The 26,819-nt window shown below is 39.7% G+C and overlaps 4 protein-coding genes across 6 annotated transcripts in view; 1 reads left to right on the top strand and 3 right to left on the bottom strand.

Annotated features, from left to right (window-relative positions):
* Positions 1–21: 21 nt before the first annotated feature.
* LOC121944411 lies at positions 22–2,879 on the bottom strand. 2 transcript variants are annotated; one of them, XM_042488193.1, is made up of 5 exons: positions 2,653–2,879; positions 2,532–2,563; positions 1,201–1,331; positions 905–1,031; positions 22–829 (listed from the first exon to the last, which is right to left on the bottom strand). In XM_042488193.1, the coding sequence occupies exons 1-5, from the start codon at positions 2,730–2,732 to the stop codon at positions 660–662; spliced, it is 540 nt and encodes a 179-aa protein (XP_042344127.1). In that variant the 5' UTR covers positions 2,733–2,879; the 3' UTR covers positions 22–659. The 2 variants fall into 2 exon arrangements, with proteins under 2 accessions (XP_042344127.1, XP_042344126.1); XM_042488192.1 differs by having other exon boundaries at positions 22–1,031.
* Positions 2,880–2,961: 82 nt separating this feature from the next.
* LOC121944412 (ubiquitin-conjugating enzyme E2 G1-like) lies at positions 2,962–10,428 on the bottom strand. The gene is made up of 6 exons (XM_042488194.1): positions 10,241–10,428; positions 6,940–7,042; positions 6,743–6,840; positions 5,169–5,347; positions 4,939–5,046; positions 2,962–4,841 (listed from the first exon to the last, which is right to left on the bottom strand). Exons 1-5 carry the CDS (start codon positions 10,281–10,283, stop codon positions 4,960–4,962), a joined length of 510 nt encoding a protein of 169 aa, XP_042344128.1. The 5' UTR covers positions 10,284–10,428; the 3' UTR covers positions 2,962–4,841; positions 4,939–4,959.
* A 1,018-nt stretch (positions 10,429–11,446) lies between these two features.
* On the top strand, positions 11,447–16,633 carry anapc7 (anaphase promoting complex subunit 7). The gene is made up of 11 exons (XM_042488054.1): positions 11,447–11,638; positions 12,357–12,543; positions 12,722–12,841; positions 13,117–13,228; positions 13,351–13,504; positions 13,600–13,742; positions 13,956–14,073; positions 14,159–14,355; positions 14,446–14,670; positions 15,319–15,469; positions 15,562–16,633. The coding sequence occupies exons 1-11, from the start codon at positions 11,538–11,540 to the stop codon at positions 15,749–15,751; spliced, it is 1,698 nt and encodes a 565-aa protein (XP_042343988.1). The 5' UTR covers positions 11,447–11,537; the 3' UTR covers positions 15,752–16,633.
* A 1,238-nt stretch (positions 16,634–17,871) lies between these two features.
* atp2a2a (ATPase sarcoplasmic/endoplasmic reticulum Ca2+ transporting 2a) overlaps positions 17,872–26,819 on the bottom strand; it is a 32,844-nt gene continuing 23,896 nt past the window's right edge. Inside the window, exons 11-21 of one of the 2 annotated variants that reach the window (XM_042488854.1) lie at positions 26,098–26,229; positions 25,879–25,998; positions 25,552–25,770; positions 24,368–24,703; positions 23,529–23,749; positions 23,179–23,381; positions 22,436–22,521; positions 22,218–22,351; positions 21,991–22,108; positions 20,579–20,699; positions 17,872–18,598 (exon numbers count right to left, since the gene is read on the bottom strand). In XM_042488854.1, coding sequence (XP_042344788.1) covers positions 18,585–18,598; positions 20,579–20,699; positions 21,991–22,108; positions 22,218–22,351; positions 22,436–22,521; positions 23,179–23,381; positions 23,529–23,749; positions 24,368–24,703; positions 25,552–25,770; positions 25,879–25,998; positions 26,098–26,229 — 1,704 coding nt within the window. In that variant the 3' untranslated portion in view covers positions 17,872–18,584. Of the gene's footprint in view, positions 18,599–19,729; positions 20,700–21,990; positions 22,109–22,217; positions 22,352–22,435; positions 22,522–23,178; positions 23,382–23,528; positions 23,750–24,367; positions 24,704–25,551; positions 25,771–25,878; positions 25,999–26,097; positions 26,230–26,819 lie in introns of those variants that run through there. The other variant, XM_042488853.1, reaches the window with a different exon arrangement.

The following is a 26,819-nucleotide window of genomic DNA, read 5'->3' on the forward strand; positions in this document are numbered from 1 at the left end:
ATGTGCTCAAGATACTTCAGGTCACTATTTGGTTTATTTATTAGTGGATTAAACAGAGGAAATATACATAAATGATCATTGCTGTTAATGCACCAGTTATCCACAAGGCCAGGGTAGATGTTAGTCATAACAATTATTATTGTAATGTCAAAGTGTCAGGTATAAGTTAAAGCAAATTATTAACATATTGATCTTAGTTTCCAACTAGCTCCGCTAAATTGTGGAAACAATATTTCTCAAATTAAAAATATACAAGTCTCAAGTTCTGTAAGAAGTGGTAATATTTAATACAGCCCAAATAAAAGATAAATTGTTAGAGAGGCCATTTTATACAGTCTGCCACAAACAGCTATAATTCAGGGACAACAGAATATCCAGTAGAATACTTATTATTGCTGTGTTTTTGGATAATAGCATGATTAAAGTACAAGTACACATCATGACAGCTACTACAACTAGACATTTAACTAAAAGAACATACAAAATATGATGTTCACTATACCTCTAAATGCAGTGGTGCAATATGTGTAACATCAGGTCTGTGTAAAGCTATGACTGCACACAATGCTAGGTTGAGAACATTTATAATCATATTTGAAAATTAGTGCAGTAACAGGTTGATGCAAAAATCAGAAGGTAACCAGTTGCCAAAAAATCTGTCATCTGTTGACTATTTTTGGGAGTATGACATCAGAATTAGCCGTGCTGCTGCTTTTCCTCTGCCCTTGAGGATTTGCTCTTCCCACATCCCTCTCTGCGTTCTTTGTGAACGTACTCTTTTCTCTATGCTGATGAATCCCGTACCTCCTTCTGCAGGTGGGATTCTGACCTGTAGGAAATAAAAAACACAGCATAAGATGGATGGTAGTGGTAAAATATGTTTGAGGGACATTAAGATACGCACCAGATTGAACGCATGTGTGCAGCACATTGAGGTAGTGCTGCTTCATCTGCTGCCTCATGTGCTCTGTGCTGTAAACGTTTGCTATACTGCAAAGGTAGCGTCTCTGTCCAGCTGTAAGGGCTGGATGCTGAGACAGAGACAAGACCTGATGTGATTAAACATGGCAGAATGACAGTAATCTTGTTATGTATGAGCAATGTTTCAATTATCTCATTCAACCAATCCTAAAGCCCTTGACAGGAAAAATACCAAAAGGAAAACTAATTTGAGCATGCGTTCCAATGCTGTGTGGTTACCTGTAAGAAGGGGGCGGACATCAGAGATTGGGGAATGTGTATTGTCTTCATGTGCTGGACGCCTGCAGACACATTTACAGTCTTTCCTCTATGCATCTCCCTCATTTGCTGACTAGATGCACATTCAAAGCCTGCAAAAGGCAACATGCAACAAAACAACACCTTTTTACAGATTTGTGGTGTTATTTTGGCAGTATGTTTTAAGTATAATGCTCTTTACTGGAAATTATTGCTCATGAGTTCAGTGTATCAGTATAATAATATTTATCATTATATATTTATGTTTTTCTGTTGTGCATCCACATGGGCTCTTTATGTTTCTCTGATGTGAATCTACTACATAAAAATTACTACCAAGCAACACTGTACATTTACTTAGGTACTGTGGTTCTTATACTTTACTTGTGCTTTTGGAGTTTATACTACTTTTTACTCCTACCCCACTACATTTTAGAGGAAAACATATATTTTCATAGATGTTTAAAATAGATTTATTTTACAGACAAAATTACAAGTTACTTTTCAGAATAATTTACATACAGTACTATTAGCCTTCTAAAATATATTTTTTGTTATGAACAACCAAACAGTACATGAAAAATTTAAAGGGGCAGTTCACCCCAAAATCAAAAGTATTTTTCCTCTCACCTGTAGTGCTATTTATCAGTCTAGAGGCTTGTGTAAGGTCGGGTAATCTAGCAGTAGATGCACGTTTCAATCCGTGCTGTGATAAGGTTGCAGAGTGTAATTTGGTAGAAAGAAAATAGTTCCTACATTAAACTGTTCACAACAAGGTCTGTGGATAATCTTGAGTAACTGGGTCATGAAACCTGGAAAGAGACATTGCTGTTGATTTTGTCCAAAAATCATTATTTTTTGGACACTTTGAGCACCACGAGCCGATTGCTTTCTAGTTCCATTAAATTTGACAGAAGGCAGACGACTCCACGGCTGAACACTTGACAACTCACAACAAAACTAGATTGATAGTTAGCACCACAGGTAAAAGAAGAAATATATAGCCTTTTTTTGTTCTAATTATCAAACAATATATACAATAATATAAAAGGGGCTAGTTTGCAAAACAGCTTCACATTTGATACTTATAATTTTCATATGGTAATTTTGCACTTTTATTTAAAAAGAATGCAAGAATCAAGAAATGACAAGAGACTATTACTTTGAGACTAAGTGGTTTGGTTTAGTTTAGTCCTTAATAAACATGTACAATTATTTTTTACATATAAATATCAAATAATGTACTTTGTCACTTAATTATGAGAATAGGATTATTCATGTCAAGTTTGTATTTAAAGGAATATTTCACTCACCATCTGTGCATTTCAGGTTTGGTCCTGCAGACCTAAATGAAAAAAAATCAAGATGAAAATAAAGAAATCCATCATCTTCAATGATTCATGTTATGTGTTAACGCTTATACTGTTGTCTTACCTCATCAGGATGTGACCACTTCCATTTTGCAACAGCTTTTCTTTTTTCAGCTGCTCTACAAATGTAACCCGCTTTCTCATGGTCAGTCACAGTCCAGATATTTCCTGTTGATATGCCAGAGACGCTGGTAACATGCTTATCAGCTCAGCGTGCGTTGCAGCCAGCAGAGCCTATGAGTGTGACATGAAGCCAACGCTGAAACCCGACACTATTCCCAGGGTTCCAATTACAGAGCAGAGGGCTAATATACTTGAACCCAAAGTGTGTTCTCATCTAAAATGTAAAACGCCAACAAAACTAACAGGCCGCTCTGTTTACACACTTTATTGAGCATCATGTCCAATATACATTGCATTGACACAAAATGGAAAAAAAAGAACCCAAAAACAAATAATGGCGTTAGGGTGGATTACCTGGACACACCATTTTCAGAGCGTATTGCTTAATGACATTTCAAACGCACTGAATCTGTGCAAATACAGTGAACACCGGTCAGAGGAGGTCATGGTAGGTTAGAAAATTCTGACTTAAAAAGGTAATGTCGACAGCAGTTATGTGATCATAAAGTCTACAGAAAACTACTAACTGTACACATCACATTCACCCAGAATGCACTAACAATTATTTAAACATACCCAACTCCTTCCAACCTGATTGCATGCGCCAAAAGATGGTTTTTCAATGTCAGTCACAGATCAATCATGTATAACATAATTTAGAGTAGATGTCATCATGGCTTTAACGGTCAGCTACGCCATCTATGAAGGTGAACCGAAGCAAATGGTTTCCAGACTCCACCCAAACAACAACTGTGTATATTCCTTCAAAATAAAAGCCAGACGCGCTATTGTGTTCACGTCCCATCAGAACACTTATTTAGACTCTACTAAGTGGCGAGTTAACTTCAAGTCTCTATCAAGAACCCAAACTCAGTGATTACATAAAGGTGATAACATTACCTAAGTATGCACCAATCAGAGTTCAACAATCTACCACAAATCCCCCCGAGTGAATGTGATTTACACATCTTTCTTTAGCCACACCTTGATCAAAAGCCAAATGTGCCACAACAAAGTAAGAAAGACTAGCCTAATTCTACTATGGAGCCCTTAAATTCTCCATGTTAATAAATTAAAAATTCAAACAACCATAATGAGTCAAATTTGCCAAACCTTTTAAAGTGAGGTAAGCTCAGGCGCCAGTTAACCAGTACACATGGACTAATCACAGCTTAGGCTATTTTCACAGACTGTATTTGGTTGTCCATGAGTTATAACAACGTTGTGAAAAGACTAAGTGATAATTAATAGATGTCTCCATTGAGCACATGTTAAAGGAAAGGCTCAGGAATATTAGAGGTTTACCGTTCTGATTGCTAATCGAAACCCTTCGATCCTGAGAAGTTGGCACGAACCTCCTGTTAGCATTAGCTACGCTTGTGGAAGTCTATACATTATGAAGCTAGAGCTCTCAAATCACTGAGTTTGCCATTCCATTTACATCGACAGCTAGCGACAATACATAACGGAGCTGTTTGAGGGGATCATGCAGGTTTGAGAGACCTAGCTTTATATTTGGAAGACATGCACTAGCATAACAAGAACATGCTAACAGGAGGCCGTTTCTCAGCAAATCAAAGACTGTATGAAAAAAATAACCCTCTTCAAGTTCTCAACCTGTCCCTCTAAACCACACGCAGACTGTGAGGAGGTGAAGCCAACAAAAGGCAACAGTGATATTCCATGACAGTGTTGAAAATAATCACATCTATTGACAAAGATTGGTTGGGGCCGACATTAATCTGGTGGTTTAAGTATTCAGTGGGGAGGACGAGTGATGACCTAATGGTGACGGGTTTTCGTTTTGTTTTTACACAATCTTGACCACTAAATTGCATAAGAAACCTGGTATAAAGTAGAAACTGTTCAGCAGCAGATAAAAAAGCAAGTTAATTTACAGTAGTGACATATCTTACATCATTAATTTTTCAAAATAAATAAAATTAAATATACAATTCCAGGTAGGAAACAGGTTAATTTCGCTGGTAGGGTTCTCAAATTGGCTCATCTTGCGGAAAATGACAACCGTTCACAGAAACGTGGTTGGAGCCAACCAATTCCTTTGACTGGCAAAACAAGGGGTGCAAAAGCCTTTTGCTGAAATTTTCCCTCTGAAGGCATTTCCTTTAACTGGAAAAAAAAAGGTGAATATCATAATTATTATGACTTCCAGAAGCAATGTTTCACAAGTGACTATTACTTTGCTGAAAGAACTGAATTTACTTACCCTGGAATTTACAATTGACTCCTAATCAAAAGCCATCTCTTGACTTTTTCTTACACAGCGAGCCACCTTCCTCTTGAATTCACCGTTAGGGTCCTCCCTCCACTCTTTCTGTGGGAGCAACATTAGACTCTTTCAATGACACATCCGTAATTATACTTGATCTGCCATGAGAACAAGAATGAAAAGAGGATTTCTGGTGTCAGGAGAACAGGATAAGTAGTGTAACTCACCGCCGCATCCACATTAGCTGGTGAGTCGCTGTTGGGGTCTGCCAGCATGGAGATAACGCTAATCATGATTGTCTCTACCGTGTGGATGGGAAGCCAACGCTCCTCAGGCTTTTCATAACCAAACTTATCCTCTCCTGGCTCGTGCAGAATTGAGATGCAAACGTCCCCGTTCTTTGCAACTGTGGAGAATGGGAACGTGAATTTAATGTTACTCCTCTGCTTAATCACAGAAAAAACTAATAAGAAAAGGCTGCAAAAATGTAATTTAATTGTCCAGACCAAGAGATGGCAATGAAGATTTGAAGATGCGATGTCAATAGGTAACCAGTTAACTGCTGAGAAAATTTTTGACTGGTTGCGCATGTCTGTCTGCAGGTTAATTTTGATACTCTTCATTTTAGCAGCAGCGCTTGCACTATGCTGTATTACAACAAAGCTAATACGGTATTCATGCTTCACTGATTAGCTATCCACCGCCACTCTGTAGTGTACACCAATCAGTTTGGGTGGGAGCTAGCCAGTGTCGCTGCTCATTCAGTGATTACTGCTAGTAATGCCGTCCTGAACTGTGGTGGTATTGCTGCAAAAACATTGAGCCGACCGACCTTCTGGTCTCCCCCCAAAACGCAACATTACGTAAACAGGCTAATATTGAGCAGCAAAACCCCTTTTTGTATTGTTTGCTACATTGTCACTCATAGCTCTGTTAGCACAGCTACCACTGTCAAAAAAGCACCGTCCCCCCACTATGGTTTGAATGGTGTTACTAGCACTAACAGCAGAACGAGCACTAGCTAGCTGCGCCATTGGCCAGCAGCCAGCCAGCTCACCAGTGGAGACCGAAGAGCGGGCAGTGGGATCTATGCTTCTACGTTTTTTTTTTTCTTTTAAGTTTTTATTTAATGTTTTACTTGTAAAAAATAGATATTTATCTAATATCTTATAGCATCCACATTATATCACACTTAATACAGTTTTTTTTCTCTCAAAAACACTAGTTCAAACAAAGGACACCTGATAGGGCTTGTTGTCTAGACTCTCAAATCTTAAAAGCACTAAAAGCACACAGTTAGTTGGTCTAGTAGAAACTAGACCAACTAACAAAAAAAGTAAGTCACCAGAACAAATCATAGAAAAAAAACAGTATTAATATTAAAATAATAACTAAAAATCAAATGAAAGTGGCCAAGTGTTTCTTGATACATCTATCACTGTATCAAAGCAACATTAAGCCATATTAGGGAAGCCGAACCCCGATGCTTCAGCATGTTAATACAAATTAATGCCAATCTGTCAGCAAAGCCAGCAGAAAATAAAATCAAGGGCAAAACATTAAAATCACACCCCCTCTAAATGGATTGCGCTGTGATAAAGCAGTGAAAAGCTGATTGAGTGAATGGACTAAAAGAAAAGCGCATCTTGTATTTGATGTAATATTACCTTTTGTTTGTTTGTTTTTTCCTTAAAAATTAGTTACCGATTAATGGATATCGGGCTATTGAAAGCAAAATTAACCAAAACTGACATCACTAATTGGAAGTACCCAAAGTAAACATTCAAGATGATAGGTTTACCATTTGGGTGCCATATTTCAGTGATGAACTTCATCTTTGGAGGCCGTAGTGGATAATCATAGGGAAAGGTTAGGTATGCTTTGAAAAACCCTCCTTCACTGCAACACAAAGAACAGTGCAAGGAAAAATGTGTTAATTTAAATTGTACATTTATACAATTCTCAACCAAAGACATGACCTTCAAATTCTTAACTTACAAAAGGGTATCTTGTGGACCAATGATCACAACTTCCCATTTATATATGTCATCATCATCTATCAGACCAGCTGAAAAGCCCTCCACGGGGTTCTTGTTGAGCTCTGAAAAAAAAGAGGTATTTTTCAATACACTTAAAAAAACAACTATAGCAGTTTCATAAAAGTTACAGGTCTGCATGTGTGAGCAAGCAGTCAGATAAAGATTACAGGGTAGATTTTGGAGCACTCAACGTTTAGAGTTGCTTGTTGTTGCACTGACAAGACTCTTGCAAAAGACAGAAACATGTGGACAGTTATGAAAGTGATATAGGTCATAATACGTCAATTGGTATAATTTGATAATCAATCTAAGCCAGTTTATAGTAGGTTTTAAAATATATTTAAGGACTAGTACATAGTATTTAGTGACATCTAGTGCCTAGGTTGCATGACTGAAATTTCCCCCCGTATGTCAGATGTCTTGTAGAACTATGGCTGACTGAAAGTGCAAATGGCCCTATTTAGAGCTTATTTTGATTTGTTCATTCTGGGCCACCGTAACAGCACTGTGGTAAGAGAACCCACTCTATATGTAGATTTTGAAGGCTGATTTTAAGGTAACAAAAACATGACTACTCTTGGTTTCAGGTGATTTTGCATTTATCAAAACATAGTCATGAATGTTAAACATTAATTTTGCCAACGAATACACCTAAATCCTACACACTGGACCTTTAAAATGAATGCAGGATTCGGTGAATGTCAGAGCAATGCTTTGGAACCAAAAACAAAAAAGTCTTTGCATGGCAAAGCGAAAGAAAAAAATGCCTTAGATTTCACTAATGTGGCCATAAAAACAACTATGGTAAGATTAAAAATTAAACCCAAAGAATTAGGATGTGATTTTATATTAGGCCTCAACAGCAACAACGTGGAGGAAATAACACAGCTGCTGTGAGAAATGGTGCTCAGTAAACACTTTTAGAGGATAATGATAACGCGGCACAGCCAAAATGAATTTGCGCTGAAGTCTCTGACATTGATGAACCATGTATGATGGAATATAAAGGTAAACCTAAGGAGAGCAGCATTTTGTTTTTCTCATTTTGTCGACTGATGTTGATACAAATTCTACCACAAAGCAGCTGCAGGAAATGTTGAGTTTGCATTCACCATAAATTAATGGTACAATACAGGTTCACAGCTCCTGACCAGAATGAATACGTGGTAAGTACTGTATCAGCCCCTTTAATTAACACCATTACTTTCAAAAAGCAAGGTGTGAATTATCCTGATTTAAACCTCCTGAACCCCTGTTTTAATTTTCTGGCCAAGGTATAACCATTCCTCTTAACTTTTGTTTCATCAGGAGATATTTGGTTTCCAATGTTTAGCATCATGTCAGAATATTTGGTTAGGTAATAGAAACAGTCATTTTTGTGCCTCTCCATTTAAGAAAGCCAAGTAAGATGTAAGATCAAGTTGTGGTGTCACATTATCAACAGTTAATTCAATACAGTAGGGCTAATGTTTCCTGAATAAAATCGTGGTTTCCAAAAATAATAATCACTGCTGAAGTGAATCACCAACTTGAAGAACTGATTTGAGTCAACCACTGTAAAGCCAGTGATTCACAACCCCACACAGTGAAACCATAATCAGTCATAGAAGGGGCTGTTGGCCTGGCTCATTTGTTTTTAAAAATCATTGGATTCAGTGGTGGATGGATGCTGTTGTTTAGAATCATGGAAATACTTGAATCCTTTCAGTACATCCTGGCTGTACAGTACATGATCACAGTGGGTCCAGCTGTATCAAAGTAGGTCAGGGTGGCTGTGTTGCACAACTGGGAAAACTCTGAAATAATATCAACTTCTTAATCAAATGTACATGGTAGGGGTCAACTGATATTTGTTTTTCAGGGCCAATACAAATTATAAGAAGTTAATGAGACCGATAACCAATATTTGGAACCTATATGCATTTACAATGAAATTCTTTCTGACAATATTTAGAATTTAGACAAACACAAAACTTTGTTTAAATGCCTTTAGCAAATGTTTAATAAGAACTGAAACTTTCAACATCATATACCGCTCATTCGCAGCAACTATTTTAAATAAATTCAATTGGAAATTTAAATAAAAAATGAATAGATAAAATCAGCTCCCTTGGGTTTTGCAAAGTAAAAGTTCCTCCCATGCTGACAGTTTCCTTGCGCTTTTTAATTAATAAATTTTATCGCCAAATATTTAAATAAAATGCCAGTACAGATTACTGGCAAAATGCCAAATATCAGTAATCAGCCAGGCCGATAATCTGTCAACCTCCAGTACATGGTCTGGGAGATTGATCCTGATCATATCGTGATAAAGCTTCCTCCTATTCCTCTGCATTACAGTTTTATCGCCTTGTTTTATTTTTGTGCGCATCAGTAAAATTAATATTGACAGCCTCTTTCCAATGGACGTTATATAATAATTACAAGTGACCATTTGTTATTTTGCTGCGATCGGTGTTGTAAAAAACGTTATATTAATTTAAAATAATCCCTTGTTTATCTAGCTGGTAGACAGGCTTTTAGACGCTGAACTGAAGGCTACTGTCAGTAAACTGCAGCTGTACATCAGCGGCATATCGGTGTGGGGGTCCATGTGCCCGGCATTAATACGAAAAGACACACCACTGCCATCGACAGTATTAAAAATAATGGCGATTATCAAAATAAACCAACACAAGAACTCATCATTGACGGATTGAGCAGAGATGCGTCTCCTCACTAGAAGCCGCTAACTAACCAGCGGTACAGTCAGAGCCAGATTTCACATCAGAAACGTTAGATATTATCTTAAAGAGCTGAGTGGCCAGGTTGTAATTTTAATCAACTTACGACTTATATAGTAGCATATGTGTCTATGACAGGCTCGTGATATATATGGCTATCATTAGCAAAGCTAAAGTCATCAGAGCAGATGAATCCCTGGACTGATTATTCCTTTGTTCCGTCAGCTAACTAATGTCGAACTTGCTAGCCCGCTAGCAAGGTTAGCGTTGCGATTCAGTATTGGTTCAGATGATATTTGCTCTGAAACACTTCAAAATATATAAATATATATTAATTTCTCGCGGAAATTCGCCAAGCAAAGCCACACACTGTGCAGCAGCGATAAAGGAGTCCATTATGTTGCTGGGTTAGCTTTCAGAGCTTACTCCTATGGCGTAAACATAGCTTTGCGTCGCTATCAAAAAAGCTAACGATAGCTGCTAAATAGGTAGCCTCTGTATCGGCTCTGTTTGCTTAGAATATTTAATTCATGTTACCTGCCAGTTGTTTTCGAAGAAGTAATGCTGATTGTTCGGTCATGGTACGCGGACTTAAATGAAATGACTTTGTGTCAACAAATACTTTCCAATAAAACCGGGCTAAGGCTGGAGTCGAGGTGAGATCCTGCGCTGCCTGCTGCTGATTTCCCTCTGTGTTTTGACACAAGGTTCAGCTGCTGGGTTCAGCTCTGCGCATGCGCGTCTGCAGTTGACTTATGTGTGTTTATATGTGAGTGTTGACGGCGACGTTTCTACAGAAATCAACAGGCACTAACATGGAAATGCTCTTCGTGACGTTTCTAACCTCATATGAACTAAAGTTACATGATTCATAAAAGATATGTAATGCACGACATTTCAGGACCATTGGGGGTCAGTTCCCAGAGAGGGTTGTAACATTTGGAACAGCTACAAGATACTGCGCTGCAAGTCTCAGCAATGGGATCAACTGTTTCAAATTTCAAGTTCCTTATTACCATGTGCACAACCATTACAAAGCAGTTTTCATTGGCAATAAAAAAAAAAATTGGATCTCAGGCTCCCTCTAGCAATGTTAATTGAAAATTATATAAGAAAAACATGCATGTTAAAAAGTAAAATCTAAGACAAAATAGTGCAACTTCAAGTATAGGGCCAAAATAAATGTCACCAAATATTCTTGTCTTGACTATTATTTTAGATGTTTGAATTATCCATGATATATGAATGCATTTCTGTCACTCCAGTGATACACACAGACATGAAAAACAAAAAAGGCTTTGAAAAAATATTTGTCATATATGTTTGTATTACAAGTATCTACTGTACAGAGATTGTTTTTTTTAAATGTGTTAAGACAAACATGTGTTTCCCCAAATCACAGTGAGAGTTCTGAAGTAGCTTCACGCCAGATTTACTGAATAAAAAAAATATTTCTGCAGCAAATACAAAAGATGCGTTCATAATTATCGGAAACGTGTAACAGCTACCCACCTTAACCCATGTGGCGTATAAAAAGATTTAGCCGTCAGTTGAAATTGAATTAAACTCCATCGATTTCCAGCTATTATTTCTAAAAACAAATATAAGTCTGTTAAAATCGAATTTGTTCTTCAAAGACGCACAGTATCATGTTTATTAACACAGTGTTTTAAACGACGAGCTGGTGAAGAGCACCTGAAGGCAGCATTATGCGGAAGGAAGGCAGTTCGGCGCCATATTTAATACAACAGAAGCTAGCTAGCATTAGCTGTTTACAAGCCCAAACTTTTAACTTGAGACGGAAACCTAAAGCGAGCCCTTCCCTTAATCCAAAATGAATGTAATAGATCATGTACGGGATATGGCTTCCGCCGGCCTTCACTCTAATGTTCGGATATTGAGCAGTTTGTTGCTAACGATGAGTAATAACAACCCGTAAGTAATGTCTTAACAGGGTCCGTCTATTTCCTGAAGAGTGCTTTGCTACAGCGGCGTGTTATGTTGTCAGCCTGAGACAGTGATGGCAAAGAGCTAGCTGATACAAAGACTGTAGCCGAAAATCGGATGTCGTTATTGATTCAAAGGACCATTCGCAAAATATTGGTCTCAAGAAATCATGGCAACGAGGGGTTCATTGTTTATAGTACTTGTTCCTTTCCAAGAAATAGTCATATGGAGAGTCTCCAACTACAGTTAACGGTGTCTGCTATGAGCAGATATCTTGACGTGTTGTGAATCCCTTACTATCTTGACAATACAGCGTGGTTTTAAAAACAGTTGCTATGTACTAGCAAAGTTTCAGCACAGTGTTCTTGTTCTGATGTAATCCAGCATGAAATGACAGCTGGAGCAGGATGTTTTTGCTCAGCATTCATAAATCTTGGGTTACTTTTTTACTCTCCTTTACCTTGGATCAATAGACACTTTAGCAGCATTTGTTTGGTGGTGTGGTTTTTTATTTTGAGAACATCAGTTTGTAATAACTCAGTTTTCTGCTGTTTATCCTGCTCTGTCACTCAAGATCACTGAAACCTTTGTGCTGCTAGCTAATTTAACCAACACATTGCCTTGTCCTGTATGCAATACATGTTTTATTTGTTGTGTCTTTTCTGATTCTAGTTATTTTGTGATTTGTATCTTTTTTTGATTCAAGAGAGCTGTTGTCGCCGGCACAGAAGTACCAGCTGTTGGTCTACCACGCCGATGCCATCTTCCATGATAAGGAATATCGTAATGCTGCCTGCAAATACAGTATGGCATTGCAACAGAAGAAGGTGCTCAGCAAAACATCTAAAGTTCGCACCTCTACTGGCGGAGCTGCATCTAACATCCAGGCGCAGGTATGTCAGATAAGGCTGTTCAGTAGAGTTCAAGATAACACATCTGTATTTCATTTATTGTGTCGATGATGATGTTATATTATGTTGTGGGCCTTGAGGGACAAATACAACCGACTTAGACAGTTGGCATGAAAGGTAACGGTAACAATTACAATTACACTTAATGTTGATTTTACAGAGTTTGCCCTCAGAAATTGAGGTAAAATACAAGATTGCTGAGTGCTACACCATTTTGAAACTGGATAAAGACGCCATTGCAGTGCTTGATGGGATCCCGTCCAGACAGAGGACACCAAAGGTAGACTGATTCTGTTATAGTTATTGTAATAAATCTTTTACACTACATATTTCATGTCTGTTAACTCAGAGATGCTGCAAAGCTATTAGAAGGCTTCCACTGTGTGTGATCAGTGACATGTGAATGTGCAGTGATCTGAAATAGTATCATAATCACAAACCAAAGCACAACAATAACAACATAATGTTTAGCATTAGGTCTGCAAATGTTTAAGTTCATTAGTTTTTTAAAGAGACTTGTGATAAAATGAATGTTATTGTTCTTTGTTGCCTCAGATCAACATGATGCTAGCTAACCTGTACAGGAAAGCTGGTCAGGAGCGTTCTGCAGTGACAAGCTACAAAGAGGTCCTCAGACAGTGTCCCCTCGCCCTGGACGCAATCATCGGTATGCATGGTCACACAGAGATGTCTTAATCCAACAAACAACACTTAACCTGTTGTTGTATGCATGCACACACACACATGCTCACCAAAGCTCTGCTTAAGTTTTGCTTTTTTTTCCTCTAGGACTTCTCTCTTTATCAGTCAAAGGAGCTGAAGTGGCGTCGATGACTATGGATGTGATCCAGAGTATCCCAAACCTGGACTGGCTCTCTGTTTGGATCAAAGCTTATGCCTTCATACATGCGGGGGACAATCAAAGAGCCATCAACACTATCTGGTGAGCAGAGCAGTGATGTTTTATACAAAATGACTGAATATTACCGTTTCTTTTAATGGACAGACTTGTTTATTTAACTATATGTTTTGTCTCAGCTCTCTTGAGAAGAAGTCTCTGTTACGGGACAACGTGGACCTCCTGGTGAGCCTGGCAGACGTCTACTTCAGGGCAGGTGACACCAAGAACGCCATTCTCAAATTTGAGCAAGCCCAGATGCTGGACCCGTATCTCATCAAAGGTGTGCTGCAGTTTTTCTTCTCCTGCATGTCACTTTCTTTAACTTTCATGTCTTTCCTTAGCATCTGTCCTAAACAGCTCAGCCTGTTTTGTCCTCACAATCTGTGCTGTGGACTCGGCACGTTTGCACCAGCTTCACACTAACCCGCCCTGAGTGACACATGGAAACACGGGAGATTTTGCTGTTTAGGTAAAGTGTTGTTTGCCCTTGCAGGGATGGATGTTTATGGCTACCTGATGGCTCGCGAAGGACACTTGGAGGATGTTGAAGTCCTGGGAGGACGATTATTTAATATCTCTGACCAGCACGCAGAACCCTGGGTGATCTCTGGGTGAGTCTCTTGGGTTACTTTTTTTCTGCTACATGAAATGTCATTATCATAGGTTTTATAATCCTTTGAATTTGTTTCCGTTCAGTTGTCACAGCTTTTATAGCAAGCGTTACTCCAGAGCACTCTACCTGGGAGCAAAGGCCATCCAGCTGAACAGCAACAGTGTCCAGGCTCTCCTCCTGAAGGGCGCAGCACTGAGAAACATGGGGCGAGTCCAAGAGGCCATCATCCATTTCAGGGAGGCCATGCGCCTGGCTCCCTGCAGACTAGACTGCTATGAAGGCACGTTTGTAAAGTCTCTGTCTCTCAGATGTAGCGTATTTCCATTCTGCTCGCCTTGAGCTTTAGTTAAAAAGAAGTGTCCCTTCACAGGTCTGATCGACTGTTACCTGGCGTCCAATGGGATTCGAGAGGCCATGGGGATGGCCAATAACATCTATAAGACTCTAGGAGCCAATGCACAAACTCTGACCATTCTTGCCACGGTGTGCCTGGAAGACCCGGTGACTCAGGAGAAAGCCAAAACTCTGCTGGACAAAGCACTCGCCCAGAGACCCGACTACACCAAGGCTGTGGTGAAAAAGGCTGAACTGCTCAGTACGTACAAACAAAAGCTAGAGTAGTGACATAGCTCCCAGAAATGAAAATGTATTAAAGGTCCAGTGTGCAGGATTTAGGGGAATATATTGGCAGAAATGGAATATAATTTAATAAGTATGTAGTATGTTTTCTTTAGTGTATAATCGCCTGATAATAAGAATTGTCGTGCTTTTGTTACCTTTGAATGAGCCGTTTATATCTGCATAGGGAGCAGGTCCTCGTCGATGGAGATCACCATGTCATACCACCATGTTTTTTCACAGCAGCCCAGAACAGAAAAATCAAACAGATCAGTTCTAGATATGGTCGTTAGCGTTTTTGCGTCTGCCATTGGCCTCTCCACAACAAGAGCGTTGGAAAAACACTGATTTCTTTAAAGTGAAAACTGCTTTATTCAGTGTTTTTACCAACTTAAATCAGTTTGTTTTGGAGAGTAAGAGACCTCTGGATAACATGGCTCCCAGTAAGAACTTCCTAAACAATAAACACTAAAGAATTTATCACCAGGAGAAGTTTCAGCTGGTTGCAGTCTGCAGTCCTCACCACTAAATCCCGTTAAGTCTCACTGGACCTTAAATGACATAAAGAAATGAATTTTTGATGTACAGGTTGAAACGATTGTGTCCCTTTTTTTTTCTTGTGAAGGTCGAGAACAGAAATATGAAGAAGGGATCGCTCTCCTCCGGAACGCATTGGCCAATCAGAGTGATTGTGTCCTGCACAGAATGCTGGGAGATTTCCTGGTGGCTGTTAATGATTACCAAGAGGCCATGGATCAGTACAGCATAGCACTAAGGTAAGAGGAGATTTTGACGGGCATACCAACTAAAACAAGATAAGGATTTTTTTTTTCTAACTGCCACTTATTGTGTTTTTACTTTCTCCAAGTCTGGATCCCAACGACCAGAAGTCCTTAGAAGGCATGCAGAAGATGGAGAAGGAAGAGAGTCCGACAGACGCAACGGTGGAGCTGGACGGTGACGACATGGAGGGCAGCGGAGAGGACGGCGATCTGGAGGGCAGCGACAGCGAAGCGGCACAGTGGGCCGATCAGGAACAGTGGTTTGGGATGCAGTGACCCCGGCCATCAATACACAGTCACTGCTGTGACCTGTGGGGAGCTTTCGGCCTTCGGGGTCGTCAAACAAGACAACGGCGCGTCTGATGCTGTTTTTCTCAATATTCTGACAACAGCAGATACTGAACTCCCAAGAGTCAAACTCTGTTGTAAGACAACTCAATTGCTCAATATTTGTGAATATTAGGAAATATCTCTGACACTATTTTGGTTATTTTTTCTGCACTTTTTAATTTTAGCAGTCCATGGCTACCTGAATAAACGCATCACTGTCCCAGGAAGTGCAAAGTAAAACTTAAATATACTTATTACAAAAGGAGTGTCAGTGTGTCAGAAACGACCCACTCTGGATCCTTTTTGAGGTTGAGTTTCTGAGCACACTACAGAGCAGCTCCTGGGCAATGTGTACGGGGAAATAAAGACAGAAGCAATAGTCAGAATCAAAAAGGTCTGATGAGAGATTTTGTTCAGGCCAAATAATGTCTGGAGTTATCCTCCACATGTGTTATTGGAGGGACTGGGGGATTTTTTTAAAATTAGTGTTATGTTTGAGCCTGACTCACAGTTGTTTGCTGCAGAGAAGGCAAAGTGTGGATCACAGTAACAGCTGTGAATAACTTTGTTTCTCTGACAGAAAACAGGGAGTCTGTGAAAAAGTGACTATGTACCATATTTATAATACATCATCTTAATTTGTCACATGAGAATGTGTCATGTAACATACATGATATTGACTTCGGTGTATGGTGTCTGCCTTTCTGTGTACAAAAAAATAACCTTATGATTGACTCAAGTGTTACTTAACCATTTCAAGATAAATGTTTATAGTATTTTGTACATATTTTTAAAGTGTATAATAAAATTATTAACACACTCACTTGACATGAATGTAGTAGTCCAGTTTCTCTTCGATGCAAGGATTGAGGTCTTTCAACCCTGTTTCTCATGTTTTTGGAAATAATTGCTATTGAAGTGTTTGAGCGAGAAAAATAAAAAAATGTTATCACTAGGGGCATATTAGTCAATTTACACCCATAAAAGCTTTGGGTGTAAATTGGGAAGTTTGGTTCCCAACCCCTGCTCGGGGCCTCCAATGTTTCCTTGGGGGTCTTGAGGCCTTTTTGATTCTATGGGATTTAATTAAAAAAGTATATACAGGAGGTCTGTATATCAGCATTACATTATTTTTTAAAGAAAACCAATGAAATTGTTAGATTCCAAGTTCGGATTAATGTCTAAGATATATAAGAAAAATCTCAGATCTCAAAACTGTCTCTCTGTTTCAATAGCCTTGTCCTGCAATGTAAGAAAAGGGGCCCCTTGGTGCGACCCTCAGCTCAGCTGTTAGAGTATGTGCCCATGTTAAGCCATTGCAGCGAATCATCTCCTCTCTTTCATTGACAGGCTCAGATTAGTGTTTTGACAACATGATAGGAAGGATCCCTACAGAGATAGACATTTTTGTTAAAAGAGTAAAACTTTTTTTCAATTAATCAAGAATGGCTTCAAAATCACCATTGCCAAAACCACCAGACCCCGCATTAACTAAACATAAATTTTATCATTGTTTAACCCACTTAATTTAAAGTTAATAGAAACAAAATAAAACTCACAAAAACTCTTGGTTTGTCTTTCTGTTGCAACAATCGCCAACTCTGGTTCGGTTAAAATAAACCCTTAAATTAGGCAGTTGGATGTGAAAATCTGCCGGCTCTATACATGCTAAAATGACTGTTTATTTAAATGAAGTCTTATGGGTTTGGCAAAGGTAATTTCGAGGCTGTTTTTGGTTAAACAAAAAAGGTCTATCTCTGTTGGGATCCTTTCTGCAATGTTGTCAGACACAATAATAATCTGAGCCTGTCAGTGGCAATAATTAGCACTTTCAGTGGACAAACATCGAGGGGGCATAAAAGCCCCAAGTGATTACACTGCAGCTTGTTCTGCCACTGCTGGGTTTTGCTTAATATTGGACCAACTTCAAAAATTATTGTTCGCAGTAGTCACTTACACAGAGAAAAACAAATACGGACAACAACAAAGTTACTATTTAAAGCTGTAGACAACACACTACATTAAACATTGTTCAAATGACACCAAGAAGCATGGTGAGTAAACTCTTCATGTACGACAGTTTTATTTACCTGAAACCAAAGTTCATGTGATACATTGTACAATCATCTCTGAAAATACAGTACAGCAGTTTGGCAAAAAATGCCAGCGGAGGGACTGCCTGCCGTTCTCATGGTAAAGCGTATGCATCACTGCACCGCTGCACATCCACCTTCCCAGATATGGCAAAATCTGCTCCAAACATGTTGCACATCTCAGTGCAAAGCAGAAAAAAAAGGCTGTTTAGTTTTTTAAATATTCCATAAAAGTATTTCCTTAGGAAAGATGAACTGTTTTTTTGAGCTTATTTAACATTTGTACTATCTGACGAATGTCTATTCTATTTACCAATACTATACATTGTCTATTACACAAGTCTGGTAAAACAGATGGCTGATTCAGCGGACATGCACCATGGAATATTGTACAAGTTGCTGTACACGGTACTAAGATCTTTGTCTAAAAAGATGGCATGAGAATTGTAATCTAAGGCTCTTCATGCAGGAGGATGGAAGGACTGATGAGGTGGCGTTGGCTAGTTTTCATCAGACGTTTATTCATGGCCATTCTATAAAAACGATGTAGGAACTTTACGAGCCTCTGTCTTCATATTAATTAACTTGACATGCAGCTCTTGTAAAGATGTGCTGCCCCAAAACACACATGCACAACACAAAACAAAACCAAAGTTTCTGCAAGGAATTTAGAAGAGAGGTTGGGCCTACTTGGCCTTTGCTGCAAAGAAAAAGAAGAGAGAGGAAGAGATCACATCAGTGGAGAATCACAGGCCAAAGTAAACGCATCTGAGTAGCAAATCACTGAAATTCATCAAGACATACTTTAATAAAAAAGAGCAAATATATTAAGGCCATGCTACAGGCAAGCAGAAGTTAGATAAAATGACAAATGCAATTAAAAATATAAATAAAAACACCACGTCCTGTGATGGTGTGGGGGCACTTAAATGTCAGTGTCTCTGCCAGTTGCCAAAACATGCTGCCAGACTACAGTCAAAAATAACCGGCACCTGTGACAGTGCCGGTTCAAAATGCAAAAGGCTCCTATTTCTCCTCAGTGTGTACCTGGCACTTAGTGACATTGAAGGCATTTACAAACTCTCAAACACCTTCTCTTACTCTTGTACCATTAAAAAGTATACTTTAGAAAACTGCTAGTCCTATCAAAATATATGAGGAGCTGTCATTGCTGTCACGTTCACAATGACAGACTGCAAAGCTGCAACCACATAAGAGAGCGCTAGTTGGCATGCAGGTTAAAGTGTACTCACTCTGCAGGTAAACAGGTGGAAGGCATTGGAAGAAACAACAATTAGCTTTAAAATAAAAAGAATATCAAAGCACTCGCTGGCCTGATATTATTGGAGCAGGCATGCAGAGAGGCTTAGACCAAGCTTGAGTAAACTAGTGTAAATGTATGGAGCATTTTGACATCAACAACAACCAAAAAAAAAATCTATACAGAGTTTCTACTTTGTGTGCTATGTACAGATATACAGACTCTTCCAATGACCGCTCATCCACGTTGTGCTCAGTTGATAAGACTAACAGCTTCTTGGTGCCTTTTTACATATTCAAGTACAGTATGTGCACATTATACATACATTATAAAGATTATTAAGATGCAAAATCAAAGACTGAAAGTTGAGACTGAATCTCAAATCGTAAAAATAAAAATCAAGACAAAACTGTATTTTCTTCAAGTAAACAAATTTTACAACAGGCTTTATCAAAAAGAAAAACTGCTCTGAATCAAACTGGTAACATGTCTTTGTCTTTTCTTCCTCTCCACACAGGAAAAGAAATATATATATACATATATATATATATATATATATATATATATATAGTAAAAAAAGAACATAAAAATGTGTGTGAGGGCTTTGTCTCTACTGCAAAAGAAAATGATGCTTACCTCAACACTTCAGGTGCTAATCTATGAAATGATTGATACGACAAATGGACAGTAATGATCATATTATTACAGCATTGAGGTAGCTGTGCTCTGCCTAATGCAGAAAAGAATGAATGACGACGCATGGAGCTCAAAAAATGACTGTAGAGAGTCACGCTGGGGCAAATCTATTCAAATCTTTGCCCCCAAAATTAGTATAGTACTATACGGTCCTCAATATTACATTCTCTTCACACCCAGCATTCTCGTCCCCACAGCCCCTCCCAAAAATTACAAAATATTAATTATCATAAAATAGTGTAAATTCTCTGTACAGCTCAACACACAGCTCCAACACGGTAGGCTTCTCTAACTGTTCAACACAGGGGATCAAGAGAGAGAGAAAAGCATGATGGTAAAATAAAAGACGTGGACGTAATGTCAGTCAAAGTCATCAAAATATGACTAAACCCCGGCGCCCCGCCCAAAAATATGTATCGGTGAAAATGTCCTAAATACAAAAGATCTGACAGCAGCGTCAGAGCAGGTGCAGGTGTTGACTGTAAGTTGTTCTGCGTTAATGTAACTGTGTTAGATGTGTGTGTTAATGTCCACGTCACACTGGTGCACAGGGAGGGTGGTGTGCTGGAGTCAGTCAGGGCCACAGCACGGAGGACACGTTAGTGTCGGTGCTGTAGATCCACAGCACCAGGGGCAGGGAGATGGCCACGAAGGGCCAGGAGATCCCCTCGGCACATGCAGACAGAGAGTGGCCTTTTCTGGCCGGCTTCTCCAGCTGTTTACCAAATTCCAAGTAGTTCCTGGCCAAAAACTTTAGCAGCTCGTCCAGCAGGATGACGGGCACGGAGATCTTCAGCACCATCATCCACTGGGTTGCATCCAGAGGGGTGATCTGGAAGATGACCTGAGAGAGAGCATGACAACGTTCACCATCACAGCTGCTTTTTTTTTAACAACATGAGGTGACATGGCTGTCCGCACAGGTAACTCCTGTTGGAGATAAACCTCTACCCTTCCTAAGGTCACCATCATATTCAACCCTGCAGTACATACTGGAAGCTCCACAAGGTGTGTAGGTGTGCGTATTGGAGTCTGGTGGCATAGTGACTTATAGGGGACCTATTATGCTTTTGGGTTTTTCCCCTTCTTTGTTGTTTTGTGTAGCATTTTTGTGCTTGTAAAAACTCTCCTAAGTAAAAAAGTCTGAGCCAAAGGGAGCTCTCTCTCCCTCAGAAGACACTGCTCCCAAACTGCCCGAAATTGCTCGTTTGACTTTAAGTGTTTACTTTGTGATATCACAATGTAACAAATACAATCGAATATGCAGAGTGAGCAAGCTGACCAATCAGAGCATGACCGGGCTTTTCGGGAGGCGGGACATAAGCTCAGACAGAGCTGCTGCAGCAGAGGGCAGTATGAGACACATGATGTGTTTTTTGAACATTAAAGCATGTAAACCTATTCTAGTAGACCCCCAAAATGCAAATATGATCCAGCATAATAGGGCCTCTTTAATCCTTACAATAAGCCGAGGGTAAAAAATGATCATTTGTAGTTTACAGGGAGATATGTGGGGGACTTTTTCTTGCTGGCTGGAATCGAAGCTAGTTTGCTCACAACCTCAAAGTGAGGATAAGACCCCAGGAAGTCACAGTGTCAAGAAACAGTCCACCATATTATTAGTGAGCTCTATAGAGGAGCTGGTAGGTGGGTTATATATTTACCTTTGGACGGAGAAAGGGTCGCTGTTTCCCACAACTTTAGTCATAGGGTTCAGATATCACAGTGATATCAATCTTCTCATATAACTCTCAGCAAGAAAGCAAAGAGGTGTATTTCCCAAAATGTTGAACTTACATATTTTAAGATCCATATCATGTACTGTGATGCAACATCTAGCTATAAACTGGGGACATTTATTGGGACATCATACTCCTGTCTCCTCACTGTGTTCTTGCTGTGAGCGATCTAATAAAGGAAATATGACAGTGTTTTTTTCTTGTATTTTACCCATCAGCTTCTATTGCATGTTTGTAATAGAGCCATACAACCACTAGAGGGCACATAAGACCACATAACTCCTGAAACTCTACCTGCAGTAACTAAGTAGAGCAGCCAGCTTATTTCAGACCTTTCCTCTTAAAATGACAGCACCATCAAGCCATCATTGAAAAAACTGATTCTGTAAAACTCACAGGCAGAGGTTCCACATAGAGGATGAGGAAGTGGAGGGACATGGAGAGGCAAATGGCCCCCAAAAGCCAAATGTTCTCCCAGGGAGGCATCCGCAGGAGAGACTGGTTCTCGGACAGACTGGACATATGAGACAACACAAATGGTTAATTCATTTGTAGTTTTCCTTCTCTGAGTGGAAATAATCCCTAGATGAGAGCGTCCATCTTTCCGAGAGGCACTTCTTTACCTGTTGAGGGCGTTGCACATCTCGATGGTGACCAGCACAGACAGGGCCATGGTCATTGGGTAGGGCGACTCAAACACGTGGCAGTCCAGGCCGTCAAAGTCTGGGTTGTCTGGGGCGCACTGCAGGAAGTGGCTCTGCAGGGAGGAAGGCGGGGGAGTGAGGGGGAGGCAGAGAGCTGAGGGGAGCTGAGGGATGATCACTCAGACAGGCAGACTTACCAGCTGGTACAGAGTGAGCTGAGGTCCATCGTCAGAGAGAGTAAACCACCAGGCAGCAGCTCCCACTGTGGCTGCGCCCACGTAGCCTGAGAGCGAAAACACCAAACATCATCATGACTCATTTGTAAAACTACATGGAGGTAAATTAAAGATTCTTCTGATATATGTAACAAGAGATACTGCCAACGGTTGTATGCCTCTGCGCAGCTGTCAAGTTGCACTTGTTTACATCCATATCTGTAAAAACACACACACACACACACACCTAGCTACCTACCTTCCCCCGGCAGCACTGAAGATCCCTACAATCAGCACAGTTTCAACAGCCATGATCAGTGTCACCAATTCAGCATCTCACCAAATGTGTCCGTTTCTGAGATATGAGGTTGAGTAATGGCCAGAAAAGTGTTTTTGCAGAATATTACGTACAAGTTGACCTTTGGCTTCTTAGATTTAAAATGTCAGCACTTCATCATTTTATCCTATAATACATTTGTGTGAAATTTTTGAATGAGAAGGTTGGTCACAGTAACCTTGTTCTTGCCCATAAACCATTAAAATCTAATCAGTTCATCTTTGAGTCTGAGTGAATGTTTGTGCCAAATTAGGAAAAATTCCCTCAAGGTGCCCTTAAATTCACAAGACTCAGATGGACAACCCCAAAACATACTGCCTCTGGCTACAGCTATCGCCGGCTCCAGAAATTGACATCATCCTTCCTTTCCTATCCATTTTCAACTTACATCCAATGGCCAGGTATCTGAAGAAGAGCCAGCCAGAGATGAGGGGCTCCTTGGCATTACGTGGAGGCTTCTCCATGATGTCCAGATCTGGGGGGTTGAAGCCCAGGGCGGTGGCAGGGAGGCCATCGGTCACCAGGTTGACCCAGAGCAGCTGGACTGGAATCAGAGCCTCGGGGAAGCCCAGCGCCGCAGTGAGGAAGATGCTGTCAAGAGAAACAACAGTAAGCAACTATAATGACATGTTCGGGGTTTGTCAATTATCAAATCAATCTATTACAATCCAACCCTCCTTAATCATAAGAACAAAAATTTACATAATTCTTGGGTCATTTGCTCCTCAGGAAACTCACCAGACAACCTCGCCCACATTGGAGGAGATGAGGTATCTGATGAACTGCTTCATGTTGTTGTAAATAGCTCTGCCTTCTTCCACTGCGGCCACGATGGAAGAAAAGTTGTCATCAGCGAGGACCATCTCAGAGGCTGACTTGGCCACGGCAGTGCCAGAGCCCATGGCGATGCCTATCTCTGCCTTCTTCAAGGCAGGGGCATCATTCACTCCATCGCCTGTCTGTGGAGAAATATTTCATTACAGAAGAATGATTTCTTTTGCTCTAACACAAGCAAATCCACACACTTTACACCATGTTTTTGCAAGAAATACCCACAAATTTCAGAGCAACAAGTGAATTATCTTTTTTGTTTATTTACTTTTTGTTAGGGTTTCTTTTTAAGAACACTGAAAACAGAATGACACATACGTATGTGCCCGGCAAACACGAAACATGCTTTAGATAAACCAAAATTAACTAAAAAACTAGGGAAAGGTCCCTCTTAAATAAAAGCAAAATCTGCACATATATACATCCATATACACATACATGAACATATGCAGGCATATACACACCTACACGTGCAAAAGCGCATATCCATTTACTTACAAAATCTACTTAAAAGAAAAAACATAATTTAAGTTGGAAAATATGCCCATAACATCTGTGTGTTGCTGCAATACAAAATTAGGCCTTACAGCGGACATTTGGTTAAGCCATTTTGACCAATTTTCATCAAAAATACTAGCTTGGGTTCTTATTTTTAATGTGATTCTCTCCATCGGTTAGGCATCTTTTCAGTGGCAAGCAGAAATAAATAAATAAATAAAGATCAGCGAGAAACTCAGACTTCATACCATAGCAGTGATCTCGTCAAATCCTTGCAGGAACTCAACAATCTTGGACTTGTGGGAAGGCTCGACACGGGCAAAACAGCGAGCGTGAGTCACAGCCTCGCGCTGATCGTAGGGTGAGAGTTCGTCAAACTCTCGCCCGGTGAAGGCCATGCGCTCCACATCGTCCTCCTCTGTCAGGATGCCGATGCGACGGCAGATAGCCACAGCTGTGCCCTTGTTGTCTCCGGTGATCATGATGACGCGGATGCCGGCCTGGCGGCACAGCTTGATAGAAGCAGCCACCTCCTGTCTGGGAGGGTCCAGCATGCCGACACAGCCGACGAAGGTCAGGTCAGACTGGACGCAGAGAGACAAAGACATGACTGAAAATTTGCTAATTAAAGAATACCCTACAATTAAAGGAAAATATTCCACCTTTGTTTCTGTTGTTGATGGCAACATAATTATGTATATTTTCATTTGCTGTTTCTCTTTTTCTATCTTCTGGACCATCAATAATTGTTTAGGTAGCATTTTTATTCACTGATTATTTCTTTTAGTACTTAAAAAACACTCAATCTGAAGTCCTGTCTTAGCAGTTTTATTAAGATGATGCCTTGCTATGAATGTTATGTATTGGACCTTACTTATTTACTGTTTGTTTTTTGCTGTAATACAAGCAGTTAAAAAAAATCTAATAAAAATACTTGTTAAAAAGATGAATACTGAGTAGAAACTAAAACCAGCTAATTTTATTATAACATGAAAAAACCCACCTGTGCTGTAAATAATGTATTAGCTGTGTTGATGTGTTATGTGTCTGTTCCATTTCTGATTATTATTATAACTACTCATTTGTTTGTTTGTTATGTTGTTATGCCCTTTTATTCCATTTGAGCCCCGGTCAGGCAGTGCAATTGAATTTCATTGTATTCATCTGTACAATGACAATTAAGATATTCCATCTATCTATCTTCATGTTAGGGAGAGAATTACCGTCATTATTTGAATAGATTGTTAATTCTGGAGGGGATGTTTTTACTATAAGCCCTTTCAGATTTCTTAACCTCTCGTGCACAATTTTTGCTATGTTTTTTATTATCCACTTTTTTTTTAAATCACATCTTGTGTGATAATAAATTCCAATTCATATTCAAAGCAATTGTACCAGACATTATATTAAATAAAAATAATTTAATACTTACCTCATACTCTGAGAATTTGGCAGTGTCGGACAGTATCATGTCCTCCATTTTTGGCGGGCTGTCTCGTGTGGCCAGAGCCAAACACCTCAGGGTGTCACGACCTGTCCCGTACTCACGGATCACAGACATGATCTTTTCCTTGATGCCTTTGGTGATGGGAACTTTGTTGTTGCCGACTCTGACGTAAGTGCACCTCTCGATAACTCCCTCCGGGGCTCCCTGTGGGCAACAGCAGAGGAATAAAATATTCACAACATGGTAGCGGACTGTCGGGCATCCAGAGCAGAGCCACTGACAGGTCCTCCGGACATGTTTCTCTCAGTGTACCTTGACAAACATCTTGCCCATGGAAGATCGAGACTTGTTGGGGGTGCAGAAGACAGACATGGACTTCCTGTCTCTGGAGAACTCCAGGGTGAACTCCTTCCTCATCAGCTGCTTGATCACCTGCTCAGACAAACAGGACAGACAGAGTGAGAAAAACCTGCTGAGTGGGAGCAGTGGAAATCTGCAGCGTGTGCAGGTGACGGAGCTGCTGTCACTCACTGAGTTGCAGGCGTTTGCTCTGTCAATCTTGGACAGGCTGTGGACTTCAGTGTCAAAGACATTCATTTTCTCCACCAGACAGGTCAGCGCGGTCTCTGTGGCCTCCCCGACCTTCTCGTACACACCTTTCACCTGAAATAGCAGAAACAATCATGCAATTATTTTTACTATAACCTTGCAACTGCAACACATCAATGTCACACTAAGCAGGCAGATAATGATTAGATTTTGGTACCATACATCTGTTAGTGATACTCAACAAAATACAGTGATATAATGTAACAAAGTAATAATACTTTAACACACACATTACTTTGGTATTTTTTGGGAGTATCTGTACTTTGCTTGAGTTTTTATATTTCTGCCAACTCTCATTTTTACTCTTGTGCATATCTTAAAATAAAATGTAAACTTTTACATTAATATATTTCCCTGAAACATTTCAGTTGCTTGTTATAAAATAGAAAAAGAAAGGAGGGGAAAATGAAACTTTTTTCTTTAAATCATCTAGTTGTAAAAAAAAAATCTAATTTTCTTTTACATATAAAGAAATACACTTTATAATTCTCAAAATTCTGACAACATGCTTTTTTATTACCAACAAGTACTTTGATACTACAGAAAATAGTATAGAAAACATCAGATACTTTAAGACTTTTGCTCAATTAATATTCTAATAGCTAACTTCTACCAAAGTCATTTTCTTATAAGATATCTGTAAT

The sequence above is a fragment of the Plectropomus leopardus genome, chromosome 6, assembly GCF_008729295.1.
Source record: "Plectropomus leopardus isolate mb chromosome 6, YSFRI_Pleo_2.0, whole genome shotgun sequence".
Taxonomy (NCBI): Eukaryota; Metazoa; Chordata; class Actinopteri; order Perciformes; family Serranidae; genus Plectropomus; species Plectropomus leopardus.

Coding starts and splice junctions, on each gene's coding strand:
- anapc7 (XM_042488054.1), top strand. CDS start 11,538: ATGAATGTAATAGATCATGTACGGGATATGGCTTCCGCCGGCCTTCAC. Junction 13,229..13,350: donor CGCCCTGGACGCAATCATCG/GTATGCATGGTC, acceptor TTTTTCCTCTAG/GACTTCTCTCTTTATCAGTC. Junction 14,074..14,158: donor GAACCCTGGGTGATCTCTGG/GTGAGTCTCTTG, acceptor GTTTCCGTTCAG/TTGTCACAGCTTTTATAGCA.
- LOC121944411 (XM_042488192.1), bottom strand. CDS start 2,732: ATGAGAAAGCGGGTTACATTTGTAGAGCAGCTGAAAAAAGAAAAGCTG. Junction 1,332..2,531: donor AAACCTGAAATGCACAGATG/GTGAGTGAAATA, acceptor TGCCTTTTGCAG/GCTTTGAATGTGCATCTAGT. Junction 1,032..1,200: donor TGTCCGCCCCCTTCTTACAG/GTAACCACACAG, acceptor TCTCTGTCTCAG/CATCCAGCCCTTACAGCTGG.
- LOC121944412 (XM_042488194.1), bottom strand. CDS start 10,283: ATGACCGAACAATCAGCATTACTTCTTCGAAAACAACTGGCAG. Junction 6,841..6,939: donor GGTCCACAAGATACCCTTTT/GTAAGTTAAGAA, acceptor TTTGTGTTGCAG/TGAAGGAGGGTTTTTCAAAG. Junction 5,047..5,168: donor CAGCTAATGTGGATGCGGCG/GTGAGTTACACT, acceptor TTGCTCCCACAG/AAAGAGTGGAGGGAGGACCC.